This window comes from Furipterus horrens, unplaced genomic scaffold (genome assembly GCF_987537825.1).
Source record: "Furipterus horrens unplaced genomic scaffold, mFurHor1.1.pri manual_scaffold_13, whole genome shotgun sequence".
Lineage (NCBI taxonomy): Eukaryota > Metazoa > Chordata > Mammalia > Chiroptera > Furipteridae > Furipterus > Furipterus horrens.
The window spans coordinates 14,367,232-14,384,882 of record NW_028327183.1 but is presented as its reverse complement, the minus strand read 5'-3'; the positions used below and the strand labels follow the sequence as shown (position 1 = coordinate 14,384,882).

The following is a 17,651-nucleotide window of genomic DNA, read 5'->3' as shown; positions in this document are numbered from 1 at the left end:
GGCTATCCCCTCACCCTTCCTGCCATGGTCAGAGTGCCTGCTACAGCACCCCAGACCCCTTTTCTTACTTGTGTCTGTTCTCGTGCTTTGGGCTCTGCTGCCAGATACATTCCAGCTTGTTAGGAGGGTCCACAGCAAGAATGAACATGATGTAATTGTCTCTCTTGTGACTCATCTGCCCCTGCTCAGGGTCAGGACCCTGAAGCCACTCTGAATTGACTTTTTGAGTTTTGTGTGAGGCCAGGCATCAGGCAGACCATGGCTTCCTTTCTGGCTAGCTGTGTGATGCTAACATGTGACTTAATGCCTTGAAGCTTATTTGCTCACCTGTAGAATGAAACAGAAATCAGTTGCACTTTCTTAGGATTAAACAGCACAATGCCTATGCCCTAGCCAGAGTCAATGCTCAATAGAATATTTATATGATTGGATGAGTGACAACGCTTTATTGGTATTGGCAGGGTACTGGGCTTTGAGGTACCGAGGAGGAGAAGCTGAGCCCGCCACCCACCCCCCCATCCTAGAGGGGTGTACCATGTCCTCGAATGTCCTGTTTCTGGACTGTTAAGTACTTGATATTTTTAGATGTAGCATTCGGCAGTAGAGGCGGGGTAGAGAGCTGGATAAAGGAATTTGGAAACCTGGGAGGGTCTGGCTGAGCTGGAGAACAAGAGTGTAGAGGTCTGAGGATGCCCACGCTTCCTTTACATCCTCTTCAGTTCTGTGCCTCAGACTCAAGCCCACCTCATCTCCATTCTGGCTTCCCCAGATTCATGTCTACCTTGGGCCTATTCCCTGTTCTTTACGTTACATTCCTGCATGGCTCTGTGGGTGCCTGCAGCGTACTCCCTCAGGGGTCGAGGTCTGGGGGAAATGCAGACCAGGAGGCTCGAGGCACTGATTAAACTGGAGGGTTGTGTTGAGAGCCCCAGAGCTAGAGGATGACAACGTCATCCTCCCTTTGGCCACAAGGGGGTGCACCAGGACCACTCCGCTGCCAGAGAGCTGAGGTAGGGCTTGTGGCTGGAACAGTGAGTCAGCTAAGCTGAGTCTCAGCACCTGCCTATGGCCACTCTCCCCGCCAGGTATCTTCCTGGGGCCCTACTTCCTTCACTCAAGTTCCCGATGACCTTCTTAGACTAAGTATGGCTCGTGCCATGGTTCCTCCTGTCTGTCCGTCTCTTCCCACTCTCCTCCCCCTGTGCCTTAGCTTCCTGGGTTGGGAAGGGGAAGGCCCTCTGCCTTGACCACCAAGCTTTCCTCATTTACCTCCACCTGGGTCATGCTGGGAGCTCTCAGGGTCAGAGCAGCAGCTGCAGCACAGTGTGCTAGCCGTGAACCAGGGGCTTGGGGCACCAGGTAGAATCTTGAGGCTGTCGAGGGGTTAGGGCCACGCTTTCCAGGCTCCCAGAAGTACTGCTTCTCTCCAGGTGGTCTGCACTCTTGTCCTGCCGCCATGGTCCCTCCAGGAGAGGGAAAATCAGCCTCAGGACAGACTCCTCCCAATCTCCTTCAGCTCTTTGGGGGACATGTAGGGGTGTATGTGGCAGGTACGTGCATGTAGAGTGACTCAGAAAGAGGTGCAGACCAGGTACCCCAAACTCTATAGGTACTATAGTTACACACAATTGTGCTTGAGTGGGGTTGTTATTGAGTGATTGACAATTCTCTTCCTATACCCCAATTTGGGGGGGGGGGTTGATTGGCCTCCCTGGCTCCTGCCCCATTCAACAACTACTACTTGGATGACTTTTTAGAAGAAAAATCTATCCTTCTCTGGAATATTGACATTCCTCTTCTGTTAGAGGTACAAACATCAAGGCCCTGAAGGGCCACTTAGTAGGCTAGGCTGCTATTGCATAGTCTGATGCCTGCTCTGCCTGTCTGCATCTAGCACCCTGCAGCTCACCCTGCAGTTTGAGGGGCAGGGCTGGGTTGTCCTTGTGTGCACACGGTGGTCCTGAGCAGTGGCAGGCAGAATTATGACAGGGGGCAGTGGTGCTTGGAGGAACAGCCCTAACCCGGGTGCTGGATGCTGCTTTCCTGGCCAACTCTGACCTGGCTGTTGGCACTTGTCCCAACCTAAGCCACTCAGGCAATGTTTTCAGGCCTTGACCTCAGCTAAGGCTCTGTGTTTGGCTGGTGGACGGGGCTTTCCCATCATCTGTGGTGTACCCGCTGCTGCAGCTTGGCCTTTTCTGCCTGCCCTTGCTCTGGTGGCTGCTCAGACGCTCTGCAGCCCTCTCTTGCGCCTGCTGGCTGTTCTGCCAGGGCTGCTCCATGGGTACTCAGGCCTCTGGGCTCATCTCGAGTACCTGAGTGACCCTCAAGAGCTGAGGTTACAGAGAATCAGTGTGATCCAGGCCTGATTAGGTACAGTGTCAGAGCTGGCCAGGCCCTTCTTATTTTTACCTGAGAAACTGGGTGCAGATGAGGCCCAAGGGCTTGCCTGTGGCCTCCTGACACCCATCTTGGCTCCACCTGTGCAAATCACTACGTTTTCCAATTTATTCCTTCATTTGTTCACTGAGGATTAGGCCTCTGTGTGCTTGGCCCCCGACTCAGGAAGGGATGGTTAGGTGAAAGAGGTCCTGTTTCAGGGGCCCTTGCCTTGCCATGTGGCATCTGGCTTGGAGATTAAAGGGGTAGGAGTGGAGGAGTATGGATGACCCACAGCCTGTGACCTGGCACACAGGACCCTAAGGCTTCCAGGTCAGGGACTGTGGCACGCCCATGTTCCCTGACCCTTGGCTGTTTAAGCCTGGGGGAAGTGAGGGTCCCGGAGTGTTACCCTTCAGGCCTGGCCCAGGCTCCATGTTACCCTCATTCCTCCCTTGCTTCTGTCGTTTAGACCCAGCTGCTGCTTTGAGGCAACCTGAGCAGGCGACCACCTCTCTCCTAGGGACTGGCCTAGGTCCACAGCGCTGATCATGCTCAGTGTGGCATGTTACAGCTTCCCTGGCACATGTTCTGCCGTGCCCTTTCACAGGGTGGGTGAGGGCGTCTGGGGCCCTCTGCAGGACCAGCTTGGATGCTTCCTGTTCCTGCCACCTCCCGCATGGCTCAAGCCTATTGGCTTTGCTGGTCATGGGTAATGAAAGGATGAGGCTACACAGACCAGTTTCTCTGAGTTGCAGGGAATGAGGCTTCCTGCTGGGAGTAGCATGACTTGCAGCCCCACACGAAGCTTGATTCTGTGAGCCCATCCATGAGGCCCAAGTCTAAGCAAAAGGAATAATATTTCCATAGCTTTAACTCCAGACACCGTGGAGCTGGCAGGATGCTGTAGCCAGAATCCAGCCTGACCTGGCTTAAATAATCTCACTGTTAACAGCTTCTGGTAGCTGTAAAACTGCCCTCCCCCATCCAAGGGAGCTCCAGCTTTCCTTAGTGTCCTTCCTCCAGAGGTCTACGCATGTAGAACAGATACCCAGCATCAAGGGAAGACAGGATTGCTTAGGTGGTGAGGGCCAGCAGACCTGGGAGCCAGCTGCCTGCCACAGCTGGCCTTCCCTGGGCTGCCTTGCACGTGGCCACTCTGGACCGCTTTACCTCTCTCACTCACATTCAGGCATATTTACATCTTTGGGAAAACGAAAAGAAGCTCTTCCTCACAACCCCGGATCCACTCCAACCTCTAGGTTTTGTAATTGGAGTGTCAAACCTGGAGAATGAAGAGCTTGCTCAAGGCCAAAGTACAGGGCAGCAGCAGAGGTGTGGCCCTTGCCTTCCAGGGCACAGCTGGGTCTCCTGATTCCCAGGCAGGGCTGCGTTGAGGCAACACATAGGCAAGTTGCCCTTCAAGCCCTATGTCTCCTGGGATATGTCCTGTGGAGCTGTAGGGCCAGGGAGGGGTGTCCTGGTGAGGGGCTATCCAGATGGATCGCTGGATCTCTGCTCAGAGGAGAACTTCTTGGAACTTGCCCCGGGTGCAGCCGCAACCAGTTCTGCCCCTCCTTTTGGCACATGGGACCGTCACCTACCTGGCACCCTCCTGACTGTTGCATGGGTTGACTTCCTCATGGTATATGAGAGATGCTTTTATTCTTCCAGCCACAGGGACGAGGTGTTCTTGAGAGCATAAGGGTAATTAAATGTGGCTCCACCACCACCTGCCACCTGTCTTGGAGCAGGGAGAAGGGTGGTGAACTTGGGTCAGATGTCCCGCAGTCTCCTGGACATGGGGAGTGACACACCCATTTGATTCCTATATTTGATATGCTGGTGGGCGGTGCCACTGGCCCCAAGTTTTAGCGGGGCCACCTCTGCAGATCAGTCCCATCCCCTTCTGCAAATGCCTCCAGCACGAAATGAAATGCTGGTTCCGGGACCACGGAAGGAGAACTTACTGTCCTTTCCCTGCAGAAGCCCTTCCTTGCACCGACTGAAACCCTGTAACTTGCGTGTGGCTGCGCCAGCAGTAGACTCCAGGTTCTTCCCGAGATGGCTGGCCCGCCGGCCTGGGGGCTTCCCATGGGGCAAAAGTTGCCCTTGGCTTCACCATCTTCTGCTTGCTCCCGCAGTCCCCAGGGTAGCAGCTCAGGGTGTAGCAGGTGGTGCAGAGTTGGGTCCTAGCCTCTGACCAGGTCCCGGGGGCTGCCCATAGCTCTATGTGATCTTGCTGGTAGGTAAGGTGAGACGCGGGCTTGGGAGCAAGAGTCCCAAATTTCAAGCCAGCTCTCTTCCTCCTTTGCCGTGAGATAGCAGAGTGGGGTCTGTGTGTTTGTATGCCCAGGCTGCACAAGGCCCCACACAGCCTTCATGACGGGGAAGAGAACATGGCTGAGCCCCGGGGAGAGGGGAGGGACAGACCATGGGAAGGAAGGGCAGGGGGCATTCTGTGGAGCCCTGAGCAGCAACCCGGAGTCAAGCACCTAGATCACCTGATGGGGGCTGAGGGTATTTATTGGGAAGCTTTGGATGCGATCCTCTCTGCTAGGAGAGATGGACTGTGGTGGGCTGTGCTCAGTTCCCTCTGTGTAATGCTGCCTCTGTTCAGGGTCTATGGCAGGTGCCCTGGGAGGCTGGCACTAGAGGGACTTTCACTAGGTGACCAACCTGGAGCCTGAGTTCAGAGACATTCCACAAGATGCTCAGGGCCAAACTGTGGGATAGGTTTGAACCCAGGGGACTGACTTCAAAGCCCAGGTTTTCTCTCCCCTTCCCCACTTAGCCACCCAAGGAGCAATATCCTGAAACCAGTGACGGGGCTGCAGAGGGGGCCTGGGGCTGTGGCATGGACCAGCTAATGGATGATGGGTGGACCCTCTACTGGCCAGGGAGAGAGGCCGTGGGCACCTTAGTTGGGGGCAGGGGCAAAGCGAAGGCTGTGCATGTGGAATGGCAGATGGCTCCTGAGAGAGGGGAGGAAGAACTGACATTTGATAGGAAGAGTTGGAAGCCAGAGTTAGTTGGTATTGCGTGAGATTTTCAGGGAGCCTGTGATGTGCCCTGGCAGAGCCCTGGAGGTGAAGAGGATGCTAAGTCTGTACTGCAGGCCCCAGGTAAACCCAGGGTTAATGGTTTCCATGCCATGGCTCCCACACTGGGAGTTCCAGATGTGGTGCTCTCACCCTGCAGAGCCCGGCAGCCAGTGTACACGTCTGCTTTGGAGCTGATACGAAGATACCTCACCCACCCCCAGAGCCTGTGGAGGAGACTCAGGCACAGGACATTTGCCGAGGGGGGTGGCTCTGGGTCCATTGGGCCACCAGCCTGGCCATCTGGCCATGTCTGTCCATCTGTTTGAGTTTCCCTGCTTTGAGCCCTGGAAGTTGCAGCATCAGAGAGCCCCTGGGGCAGAATGAATATCAGAGCTAGAGCCAGGTCCAGTTCCTTCAAAGCAGACTCCTCACCTGGGTCCAGGAGAGAGGTGTAATAGGCTCCAATGCCCTCTCCCCCTTGCAGGGAGTGGCAGGGTGGGCACACTAGACTCTAGGGAGCATATTTGCACATCTGGTTTCACTCAGCAGGCCGCAATTCCTGAAAACCCCTGAGCTCCCCAGGAGTGTCGTTGAGTGACCTTTGGAAAAGCAGAAGTAAAGTCTGGGAACACACTGTCCTCTCACAGTCTGCCGTGGCCAGCTGGCCAGTAGGGTCCCTCCGTGGGCCATGAGGCTGTGGGTGAATCTAGAGCAGGGGGCTGCCCCGCCTAGTATGCTGTTCCCGGGGTTGCCTCCATGCCTCCTGGGCCCCTGGAACATCATGGAGCCAAGACCCTCCCTTCCTGTCTTCCTGGGACCCTTGGGAAGGTGCTGCAGAGGTGTGGAGGCTAGAGAGGCCATGTGCCTTCTGTCTTTGGGAGCCCTGGAGGGCTGAAAGATCACTTTCAGGGCTGGCAGGATCAGGGAAAGATTTTAGAAAGTGGATAGGGGTCAGACTGCCCAGCTGCCACCTCTCAAATCCTGGCTGGGGACTGGCTGCCACGCCCACACTTCGTCCTGCAGAGAGTAAAGATCAGGCTAGGGATCCTCATGCCGTCCTGTTGTTAATCAGAGGTGCCAGCTGGGGCCAGTGCTCTGCTGCTGAGGGGTCTTGGACCAGAAGACCGGGGTTGAGGAGCAGCCAGGAGATGGAGGGACAGATGGAAGCTCGGGGCCAGCTTGAATCTGGTGTGGTCCTAACTAGGAGCCCTGGGAGGAAGAGCCATGCCAGGTGGGTGTAGGGCTGCAGCCTGCTCAGACACCTTCAGAGAGCTCAGCGGGATCCTGCTGGAACTGGGGCAATGGTCTCTGACACAGACAACCTCAAGGTGGACAGTAGTGCCTGGTAGAAGAGGGAGGGCAGGGACTCTCTAAGCTGGGGATGTGCCCTCCCAACTCAGCCTTTGTGGCAGGGCCTGATGGAGCAGCCCTGTTTCCTGCATTTCAGGAGCTTCTTTTTGGGAGGCATCCTGTGGACCTCCCTGGAGCACTTGGTTGGAGCAGAGGTCACAGGCAGGTTGCCCTAGGTGGCGAATAGCACTGGTAGGGCCCAGGGGTCCAGGTCTGAGGCTGAGGCGGTGCTAGGACTGAGGGCATGGTGCTTCTTAGGCTGAGGGGAGGAGGCAGGGATCTAGTTCTGGAGCCACAGGGGCCACTGGGTAAAGGTAACAATGACACGTTTGAGTACTTTACTCTCATGATGGTGTGGAGAGTAGACTTGGGAGCAGGGAGCCACTATGTGAGTCAGGAGGCCAGCAAAAGGGCACTGTGGCAGTGAGGAGCCCTGGGTGGTGCCAGGAAAGGGAGTTGTGGGCAAGAACACCAGGACAGCAACACTGGGAAGCAGAGGAGGTATGGAAAGGTCCTGGGTGGGGTGAGGGGTGCTGAGGAGCAGGCCCAAGGCCCTCAGGGGAGGCTGGAGGCACTGGGAAGCTGTGTTGGTCAGCTTCCTTTGTGGAGGGGTATAGGTCAGACTGCAGAGAGAACTTCCTGATAGCAGCAGCATCTTCTTAGACATGAGAAGGCAGCCTCTGAGGAAGCCTTTGGTGTGAGAGATCCCAAGCTGCCCAGGCATTCTTGCTGCTGGGCCATAGATGGGAGGATTTTGGGTAGACAGCTGGGCATGTGGGGAGACCAACGTGGTCCCCAGAGTCTGTGCTAACCAGAACTGCTCAGCCACAGCCCAGGCACGTCTGGGGCTCTCTGGGGCCATCTCTGAGGCTGTCAGGCTTCTGAGCACAGAGCAGAACTAGCCCCTTCCTTCCCAGAGCCCCTGGCGTCCTCGGCTGCCCTCGGGGGCTGGGCCAGGGCTGGGTGGCCAGGTCTCCCACGAAGCTCTTAACAAGTTCCAAGCCGCTCCTCCTGTGCTCAGATCCCACCCCCCAGTCACACTCCCTTCCTCCTCCTTGCATCCCTCAGAGAGAGCAGGAAGCTGGGGTGGGAGGTGGCGGGAGGTTTCTAACGGGCCTTGTCCCAGCCCTGAGGAGTGTCTAAAAAGGCTTGGGGCTGCCATCCACTGAGCCTGGGCGCCAGGTTTCTCGAATAGGGTCAGAGCTGGTTCAGAAGCCCTGTGTGGGCCAAGCTGAGGCATCCAAGTCGCCTTCCTGGCTGGCAGGCTGTCCTCTCTCCCTGGGTCACAGGGAGACACGAGGCTTGGCCAGGGAAAGTGGTCTGGAATGGCCCTTTGACATAATCCCTGGGGACTTTTAAAAATGAGTTTCCTGGTAAGGAAGACTCTCAGGCCTTGGGCAGGATTCTCGGTAGAGTCTCCCGGGTTTGCTCTGATCTGACAAACGCCAGCAGAAACCACCCGGCTGTCTGCCTTCCAGCAGTGCTGGAAGCCGTGGCTTCCCCAGATGCAGCGTCAGCAAAACGAAGCAGCCAAGGCACAGGGGTGTTTGCTTTAAGGCCCGTCCTGAGCTCCAGGGGGAGGCATGCAAAGTAGAGCCCACCCCTTGGCTTTGCCCCTCTTGGTTAAGGACACACGTTCCTGCTTCTCAAGGAATGGCTGTCGCCACAAGTGGTGCCAGAGGGGCTCATCAGGCAGGTGGACAGTGAGTATCTAAGTTGCCTTTGAGGTCATGCCCTCTCTCACCTCTCTGCCAGCTCTTGTGGGATCAAAGTCTGCTGGGACTAAAGTCTATATTTGAAAGGCCCATCCTGGGCCAGGGGGGAGTGTGGTCAGGGATGTAAGGGAGGAGAGGAGACCAGAGTCGGGGATGGACAGCACTCCCAAGGCCTGATCCACATCTCAGCCCCTCTACACCTGACGGTTGAACTCCGGTCAACTTTCATGTTCCCGCTGACTTCTGTCTTCTGAGTCTGTGTAATGGTCATGCCTGGAGGGCCCAGGATACAGGTTTTTCCTGGCAGGGGCTGAGTCCTCACCAGGGCCCCATCTGTTTCCAGTTACAGTGGTCTTAATTCCCTCTTATGTTGGGGTGCTGACTCCCACTTGACCAGTGCCAGGTGTCGGATGGGGGCTGGAGAGGGGAGAGGGTAATTGGCGGTGGGGAGGTTGTTGAGTGAGTGAAGGGGAGAAGAGTGGACCACTTTGGGTCTCGCGCTAGGCTTCCAGCTGCTGTCTGCTCCACAGCTTCTTCTAGTGGGGATTTGAGCACTTGCTGTGCCGGGGTCAGAACCCTTGCCCACTTTTTTTGTCAAGGATCACAATGTTTATTAATAGATAAAAGTATATGAATCAGGGCATTGACATGACTTGATAAATTAATTAGACTGAATGCTATAATAAGAGGGACTAATTTGTATCCTCACTATTTGTTTCATATCCAGAAAAACCACTTGAAGGTCATTAACAATCTCTCAAAGCTGATGAGTTTTGTGCAAGTAAACCATGTTTGTTTTAAAAGGACTTGTGCCCTTGCCCAGTATCAAGAATATTAACATCTAGCACATAAAGCCCATTACTAGAGATAAAAATACAGTTGATATACTATTATATCAACAACCACCAGTGACAGTTAAGAATTTTTCTGTAACAACCAAATGGATAATGAGGTATTGCAACAACTGAAGCATTACTAAGCCAAGCACCTTCTCCCACCCATGCTTTATTCTAGGCATAAGTGGCATTTGGCCAGACTGTGGTGAGGCTAAGGATAAGCAGAGCCCAGGGCAGCGGCTTATGGCAGATGAGTGTGCACATATTTGGGGCAAAAAGGCAGCAGGGTCTATGTGACAGAGCAGGAGGCTGTGGGCTTCTGCTTGTTCTACCTTGCTTTTAGTTCTGTTCCCCTTTGGTTGGCCATGGGAGAAAAGTAGATGTGAATGGTAGAGTTACAGTGAAGCCAACAGATGGTGAAGGCCTCCTGCAGGCTTCATGAGTTTAAAGTCCACTCTGTGTGTGCCCAGGAGCTACAGAGAACCTGAGAGCTGCTTGCCACCCAGATGTCACCCAGAGATGCAGGTGGAAGCGGTCTACCCCAGTGGCATGCACAGTCCTCCTTCCCTCTCACTGTTCCCCTCCACATACTCTCCCATCTTTCCTTTAGCACACCTGATTCTAGGCTGGAAGCATTCTTCTCTTGATAGGATACAGAAGGGGGGGCATCACATCTGTAGATGGGTTATGTGCTCTACTCTTGCTTCCTCTTTAAGCAGCCCAGGATAGCATGGCCTGCTAGGCCACAGACACACGCAGGAAGGCTTTGGTCAGGGGGGCTTGTGGAAATGCTCATCGTTCCTGTCGTCCTCCAGTTAACTTCCCCAGGGGACAGAAAGCATGCAGTCCCCTGCAGCAGAAGCTAGCCCCAGCTGTTGGGCCTTCATACACACATGCACGCACACATGGTCCCTTCTCAGCCACTGTCCTTGGTATGCCAGCACTACCACAGTGTTCCCGTTTCAGAATTCAGTAGTAACCCCTCTGTTGTCTTCACCAACCCTCTCCCCAGTCTTTCATTTATTCCAGTTATTTACTGAGTATCAGAATGCACCAGAACTATTGTGTTTTAGATTGTAAGATTACACAGTGACCAAAACTCCCTGCTCTCATGGAGCTTATATGTGCTGTGCAAGGCGGAATGTGTGTTACAAAGAAAAGTGGTGCGAGTGAAGGCTGATGGGGTTGTAGGAGAGGCCTCTGTAGAGGGTGTGTTTGCGGAGCAGAACAATCCTCACTCCCCAGACAGGGGGCAGGGAAAGGCCCTGCGGTGAGGATGTACAGACGATTGATGTGGTCTGCTTTGTGTTTTAAGACCACCGGGCTGTGTGTGGAGAATAGACTGGGGCAGTGGAGAGCAAGGCCAAACCTGGGAGACTGCTGGGTTGTTGCCATGACCCCCGGGGCTCACCTGTACTGCCTCTATCCTTTCCTCCCTTTTTCTTCCCACCTATCCCTACGAGTTCAGGAGTCTGTAGGATTGGCTTGTCTGCCCCCAGCCACTCCTAGGGAACGGTCAGTCTTTTTTCTCGGCTCCCTCTCCCCCTCACACATGTGACCTATAGGTCATTTGTCCCTTACACTATCCTTCTGGCTGTTTCCCTTTGTATTTTCCTGTCCCTGCCCTCTTCCGTGGCCCAGCCTAGCATGCCCTCTCCTCCTCTCAGTCCTAGTTTGGTGCCTTCTCTGCTCTAATTCCAGGGCGTGTAGCTTCTCCTTTATTTCATATGTATTATTTCTTCCTGGAGGTAGGTTGGATCACTCTGCTAGCCCTGGAAGGCAAGGCTTGTGTCTTATTCTGCTCCAGGTTAGGGTCATCCTGGAGCCCACCATGCAGAAAGGCTGCAAAGGCTTGTGAATGGCACCTTTGGTTGGGGTTTCCCAAGCCTTGTCATTTGGAGAAACAATGGTTCTGCTTGTGCTTAGACTCTGTACTGTACTTGGAAAGTGTACTGGCTCATGGCCCAAGGGTCTGGGGCATCTCCAGGGCCTTGGCTGACTGCTTTGGAGTAGGCTCTGAGCCAACAGGGAGGTGGAAGTGAAGACAGGAAGTCAGGGTAGCAGCAGAACACAACTCTAGGAGAGAGGCTGGGCCCCAGAATCAGGGTGGAGATGGGGACTGGAGGCCCTGGAGAGACTCAGGATGGCCAGCCCTCACACCCCACCCTTGGGTTTCAGACCTGAAACTGCACCTGCAGAGCACCGACTACGGCAACTTCCTGGCCAACGAGGCGTCGCCACTGACAGTGTCAGTCATTGATGACCGGCTCAAGGAGAAGATGGTGGTGGAGTTCCGCCACATGAGGAACCATGCCTATGAGCCACTCGCCAGCTTCCTGGATTTCATTACGTGAGTGTGCCCTGTAGTGCCTCATCCCATCCCCAGCTGGGCAGGACAGCTGTACCTGATGGACCAGGCCCAGCATGGGCTTCGGCCAGCTGCCTATAGAGTCCTCCTGGGGTATAAGGCTTGGCTCTTCACTCAACAACCCTGCACCTCCAGGCCACCACTCATAGAGTAAGTAGGTTCACCAGGCTCTTCACTGCTGGCTGGGAATCTGGTGGGCAGGCAAGTGGCCCATGTTGTGGTGCTAGATGAAGCCCCTCCTCCTGCACCCCTGGTGTTGCAGAGATTAGGGTGCAGAGACCAGGGATGATAGGAGCCTTTCTCACTCACCTTCCGGCACCTACTATGAACACTCACTGGGCCCTCAACCCCCATATCAGGGTCAGAGCTCAGGGGATGGACAGAGCTCTGAAGAGCCAGGTTCTTGAGATGGACCATTCAGGCTTTCTGGTCCTGGTCGTGTCTGTGCTAAGGCCCATTCCTCATCTCTGACCATGGCCCTGGGTTTCAGGGAGAGGGGATGGTGGGGTTGGTGGGGGGAGAGGCTAAACACATTGTTGCCTTTCCAAGTTTTGGCCAGGCTCCCATGCTTATGACTCTTCGCTGCCCAGATTTCCCATTGTCTAACCCTTGGGTGCAGCCCTGCCTCCATTAAGCTCCTGGAGATGCTGAAAGAGGAAAGGATTTGGGACCTGCAGACTAGGGGAGGGCACTTGGACAAGACAACCTCTGCTTGCCAGATGTACCTATGCAAAGCAGGGAGGTAGAGAGAGCCTCCTTTGCAGTGATGGCCCAGGAACCATGAGCTAGGGCCTGGTAGACAAAGAGATGGCCCCTGTCCAGGTAGTTGCCTCATACAGTGGTGAGCAGAGGCGTGGTCAGTGGCTGGCTTATATTAGTGGGCTCTGAGTTGGTGGAGTGTGAGTGTGTGTTCTGGGTACCACCTAGTTTTTACCATTCCCTGATTGCAGTGTCCCTACCCTCCTCCTTGGGACCTGACATACCTGTCCTGCTTATCATCCCCTATAGGGACAGGGCTAGGTTTCTGCTGCCTGGCCTGATATCCCCTACCCCCCACCCCCAGGAGCAGCCACTTTCTCAAGAGCAACTATAAGGGCACCATCCTTAGGTGATGGTCATAGGCTGGTACACCCAAAGGACTCAGGGAACCTGCCCAGTTTAGGAAGCAGGCTCTCTCCTGGCCACAGGCTTTCTTCCCAGGTGTCTCCTTCTTTTCCTGGCTGGGGCCCATAATCACTGCCCTGGCTCTGGTCAAAGTACAGCTAACATGGTCCTACTGGGGCAGAAGGCCAGAGGTGAGGTGTGTCTTGTGCTGCTGCATTGGGGAATCGCACCACAGAACCCCATCTGTCAATCAGCCCCTACCCTGGGCTTGTGTATGCTTAGCCTCAAGGCCAGAGGTGAGGACATACAAGGAAACTGTGTATTTATTGCCAGAGCCCGGCCTTCACCTTGTTTGCACAAGATTCCTTCAGTTTCCTGATGAATGTTCCAGTCTTTCTATTTAGGCTGGCCAGAGGAGGCCTGACCCAACCCCATGCCAGTGGTCAAAGGGCAGATGTCCGCTTGGCCACCTGCCTGTGTAGCTTGCCCCTGGCCTGTCTTGGTGCCGTCGGAGACTTGGTCTCAGCCTGCCAGGCCATGAAACCGGAGAAAACTCTGAGCATGACTGAGGCCGCACACCCGCCAGCTCTTTGCTGGAGGTTGGCTGCAAGCACCAAGTATGCTTCAAGCAGCCAAGCATTGTCCTGTGGCAGGCTGTCACATCCCGCCTCTTTCATTCATGGGTGATTGTGGCTCACAGTGTTCCCATCCCTTTACTCCTGCCCTCACTTAGGAATTGCTCAGCAGCCACGTGTCAGCCTATCTGAACCTGTGGCTGCTCAGTCCATGACCTTGTCATCCAGTGACCCACTCCTAAGCTCTCCACTTCAGCCGCCCCCAGTGATGGCAGCCCAAGGCCATGTCACCACCTGGAACTGCTCCACTCTTGAAATCGCTGAGTCAGGCACCCCTTCTCTACCCACAGCCTTCAGGCCCTCCAGCCCACTCTTAGTCCCTTGTGGAACGCGGGTTCCGGACTCAGCGGGACACGGGGCTTTGCTTCCTCCCTTGCTGCCCCTCTGTCTTCATTTTGCTCCCTCCCCAGCTGAGGTTCCCTGGTCCATCATTCGAGCACTCTTCTGCCAACATCCGTAGCTCGCTTGGCCGCCCATCTCATGGTCCCGCCCGGCTGGCATCCTCCCAGCCCTGGAGGAATCCCAGCAGCCTTCAGCCTGGAGGTGCCCTCCCCCACCTCCGCTGCTGGGAGCAAAGCTGGGGAAACCGGCAGCATTGGGTGGGTGATCCCTGATGCCAGACATGCACGCAGACCAGCTCAGCTGGCTTTGGCTTGTCCCTGCCCAGGCGGCCGCTTGCTTTTCCTGCTCAGCACCCTGGAGCCTCCCTTCATGGGTGGGAAGACCACCTCCCCATTTTAAACACCAGCCCTCTACCACCTCCCAGCCATCTCTCTGGGCTGTTGGTCCACCTCCTGCCCCACAGAGACAGCAGAGGCCGGTCTGTCTTCCAGCACTGCATCTGTACCTCCAATCCCAACCCAGTGGCAGAGATGCGCTCCTCTTCTTTTGGTCCTACTGCCAATGTTCACTGTCCTTTCACCCCATTCCCTCGACCCTGAGTGGCCACTCACCTGCACTTCTGTCTGTGCAGCTGCCTTCCTTTCCAAATTCTTCCCATCAGCATCTAAGAAACCTCAAATCTTACACCATTTAAAACCATCTCTTGGGCCCTAAACGTACACATTCACTGTCTGTCCTCTCACCTGCCCCCACCCTTCCAGTCCCCAGTCAGCTTCCACAGCCCCATCACTCCACCACAAGGCCCTGGCTCAGGTCACCACTGACTTCCATGTGGCCAAGGTCTCCAGGTCTAATCAGGAGCTCCACGCTGTCACTCCCACTCCAGTAGTCTGTCCTCTCACGGTGTCCCTCTGATTTAACTCCTGTCTCCACTTCTCCACTCCACCCCCTCCACCTCCTTCACTCTGGCTCAACCCAAGAATGAGGAGTGGCATTGCAGAAAGGGGTGAACCCTTCCATCGGGGCCTAGGATTTCCCCCAGGCTGGAGACTCAGAACTGGCTTCCCTGAGGAAGTGGCTTTTTGGTTAAGAGGAAGGGTATTTAAAGGAGAAATAGGGGAGGAGGACTCTAGACTGAGGGAGCCATACATCCAGGGTGAGCAGCTGGAGCATGGAGCCCCCACGCCCCAGAGAGAAGGGTGCAGTCCCCCCAAGCAGTGGAAGTGTCAGCTAGCGGCTCCATCCTGGGTGTGGAGACTTGAAGGAACAATGCCATTGTTGCCCACAGGCAAACCTGGTCGAGCTGGGGCAGAGGTTGGGACCACAACAGAGGTCACCTCAGCTCCATCTCTCAGTCTCTCCGTGGCCTTCAGAGCTGCCCCAGGGTGGCTGGAATAGGCTTCTGCAGGAGGCAGTGAGTTCCTTGTCACTGAAGGTGTGCAAGCAGAAGCTGGTCAAGACTTCCTCTGCCTTCCCGTGGTTAAAGACAGTGTCCAGTGTAGATTTCCACCCAGCCTATAGCCACCACACGTGACCAATATCAGCTCTGGGCCAGGCCCAGTGCCAGGAGGGAGGGAGGGCGATGTATGGATGCAGTGAGGTGGGTGCCAGCGGCGGTGGAGATAGCTCCTGGAGAGGCTTGTGAGCAGCTGCCACAAATAGAGCCAGGGGTCACGGGAAGCTTCCCAGCCCTGAGCGGACTCCAGGACCAGGTGGGGTTAGAGAGGCCACTGGGGAGAGTGGGTGGCCAGAGCAGAGGCAGCTGCCTGGCGTGGGGCCGACAGACCCGAAGTGAGAGAGGTCACCCTGAAGTAGACTGTTATCAGTCATATGGTCTTAAGATGATTCAGCTCTATCTCATGCAGTAACTTGTAATATGTCACTGTACCAAGAGCTTCTTCCAGGGCCAGCCATTAACTTGCTGTGGGATAGAGCTTCCAATAGGATTTTTTGGCTTCGGAGAGGGTTTTGATTTGGACCATTCCTTGATGGTTTCCCATGTAAAAGGAGGTCCCTGGAAGGGAAACTGGGAGAGTTGCTTGTGGGAGAAGTGAGTCTGGTCTCTGGGAATTCTCAGGTGGGCCCCAAAGACCTTTGTACTCAAACGAGCGAGCCTCCCTGAAGGGGCCACTCCCAGTGTGCAGTACCTGCCTGCACCGCAGGCACCCATTGGCAGAGCCTGGGCACGGGAACCATCTTTCTCCTGGACCGGGGGCCTCAGTGCTACCAGCCTGGGGTGGGCAGCTGGAAGGAGGCTTTGTTTCAGGACAATAGCCTCAAGCGCCCAGTGGGCCTGTTAGCACACTTGCCATTCTCCCCAGGACTCATTACTCCACCCTTGGGCCCTGCTTGGGCCCTGCTGCACCAGGTTTCCAGGACAGGTTTCCTCCCTATCCTGGCCATTCAGCCCTCGCTGCCCACAGCTAGTGTTTCTGCGTTGACGGCAGGGTCTCGCTGGTTACGGCTCTAGGCCTGCTGTGGTTTCTGGGTCCTGAGCTAGACCTGGTTCCTACCGTGAGGGGGAGCCAGTCCCCACACTTTTCCTGAGCCTGAGGAAGAGCACACAGGAGCTTGTCAAGGCCCCAAAGGCTCAGGTCACGTGGGAGGACCCAGCTGCATCTCTGTGGTTGGGGTAGGATTTTAATGAGGAGTAGGTCAGGGCCTCACTAGTTCTGCTATGGGCCACACTATGGTCATCCTGATTGCGGAAAGGAAACTGAGACTTGAAAGGTGGTATGCTGAGACCATAGCTTAATATGTCTTCACTTTGCTCCCTGGGCAGGGTTCTGAAGGACTCAGATGTGACTGAGCACAGATACTGTTACTAGCAGTTCCTGTTGGGGAGATTTGGATGGCCAGACTGGCAGGGATACCTACTCATCATGCCCTCACCAGTGCCAGGCTGGCCCCCAGGGGGATGGATGGTGAGAATGTAGAGTAGAAGTAAGCCATGGTGCTCCAGCAGGTGGCACCAAGGGCACAGCAGAGGAACAGGGCTTGGCTAAGGGACTCTGAAGACTCCTTGGAGGGAGTGTCTTCCTAAACTCCAGCCTGATATTTCTGTGGGCCCCCGCTGGACCTACAAGGCACAGGGCAAGGGAGGGCCTTTGGGCAGAGAAATACAGGCTGCCCCACTCCTACCCCCCGAGGGCCTCTTTGGCCTGGCGGGCAGCCGCCTGTCCGCTCCCCAGCTGTCTTCCTCTGGAGGGAGACACTGACCAGCTGGAACCTCAATCTCTCCCACTGAGGCCAAATGAGGGGAGGACTGTGGAGTGGCTTTCTGTGGGCTGGGAAGCAGCTGCTAAAGCCAGGCAAGGAGAAGGAGGAGGATTTCCCTGCCTGCTGAAGTCCTTGGGAGAGAAGCAGACATCTGGGCCAGTGTCATCTCTACCAGGCCTGCCCTGCCTTCTTTGTCCCAGGAAAGAAGATTCTAGCCCTTGTTGGGCAAGGGAGAAAATCAGAGGCAGCTGCTACAGCAACCCTGTAGTTGACCCAAGGGGAGGAAGTGCTGGACCTGGCACAGGATCATTCAGGCCCTGCCTAGCCTGGGTTTGACAGGGGGCTTGGAAAGGGCTGGTGGGCTGTGATCGCAAGTGACCCTTACTTGGCCTAGTGTTTTCTTTGGTACCCAGCTAGGTCTTCTAGCAGGAGAGGCTGAGGGCAGCCAGGGGATACTACCACCGGCCCCGAAGTCTGCTGTCAAGGCTGAAAAGTGAGTCATAGTTGGCCTGTTCCACACCACTGGAGGGCTAACAGCGGGGCTGAACGACGTGTCTTCCCACAGAGCTCTCCTCTGAGGTGGGGCCACGACCCTGAGGCACCTCCTTTGGGCTCTGACCCCAGCCCCACTTGCAATGTAAACTAATACCCTGAGTTGT

General features: G+C 55.5%; 1 protein-coding gene across 2 annotated transcripts in view; it reads left to right on the top strand.

Moving 5' to 3' along the window:
* Nucleotides 1-17,651, top strand: part of ATP6V0D1 (ATPase H+ transporting V0 subunit d1) — a 37,938-nt gene that overhangs the window by 11,730 nt on the left and 8,557 nt on the right. For both annotated transcript variants that reach the window (XM_090260015.1, XM_090260013.1), the window contains exon 2: nt 11,503-11,674. In XM_090260015.1, coding sequence (XP_090116141.1) covers nt 11,503-11,674 — 172 coding nt within the window. The remainder of the gene's footprint in view (nt 1-11,502; nt 11,675-17,651) is intronic.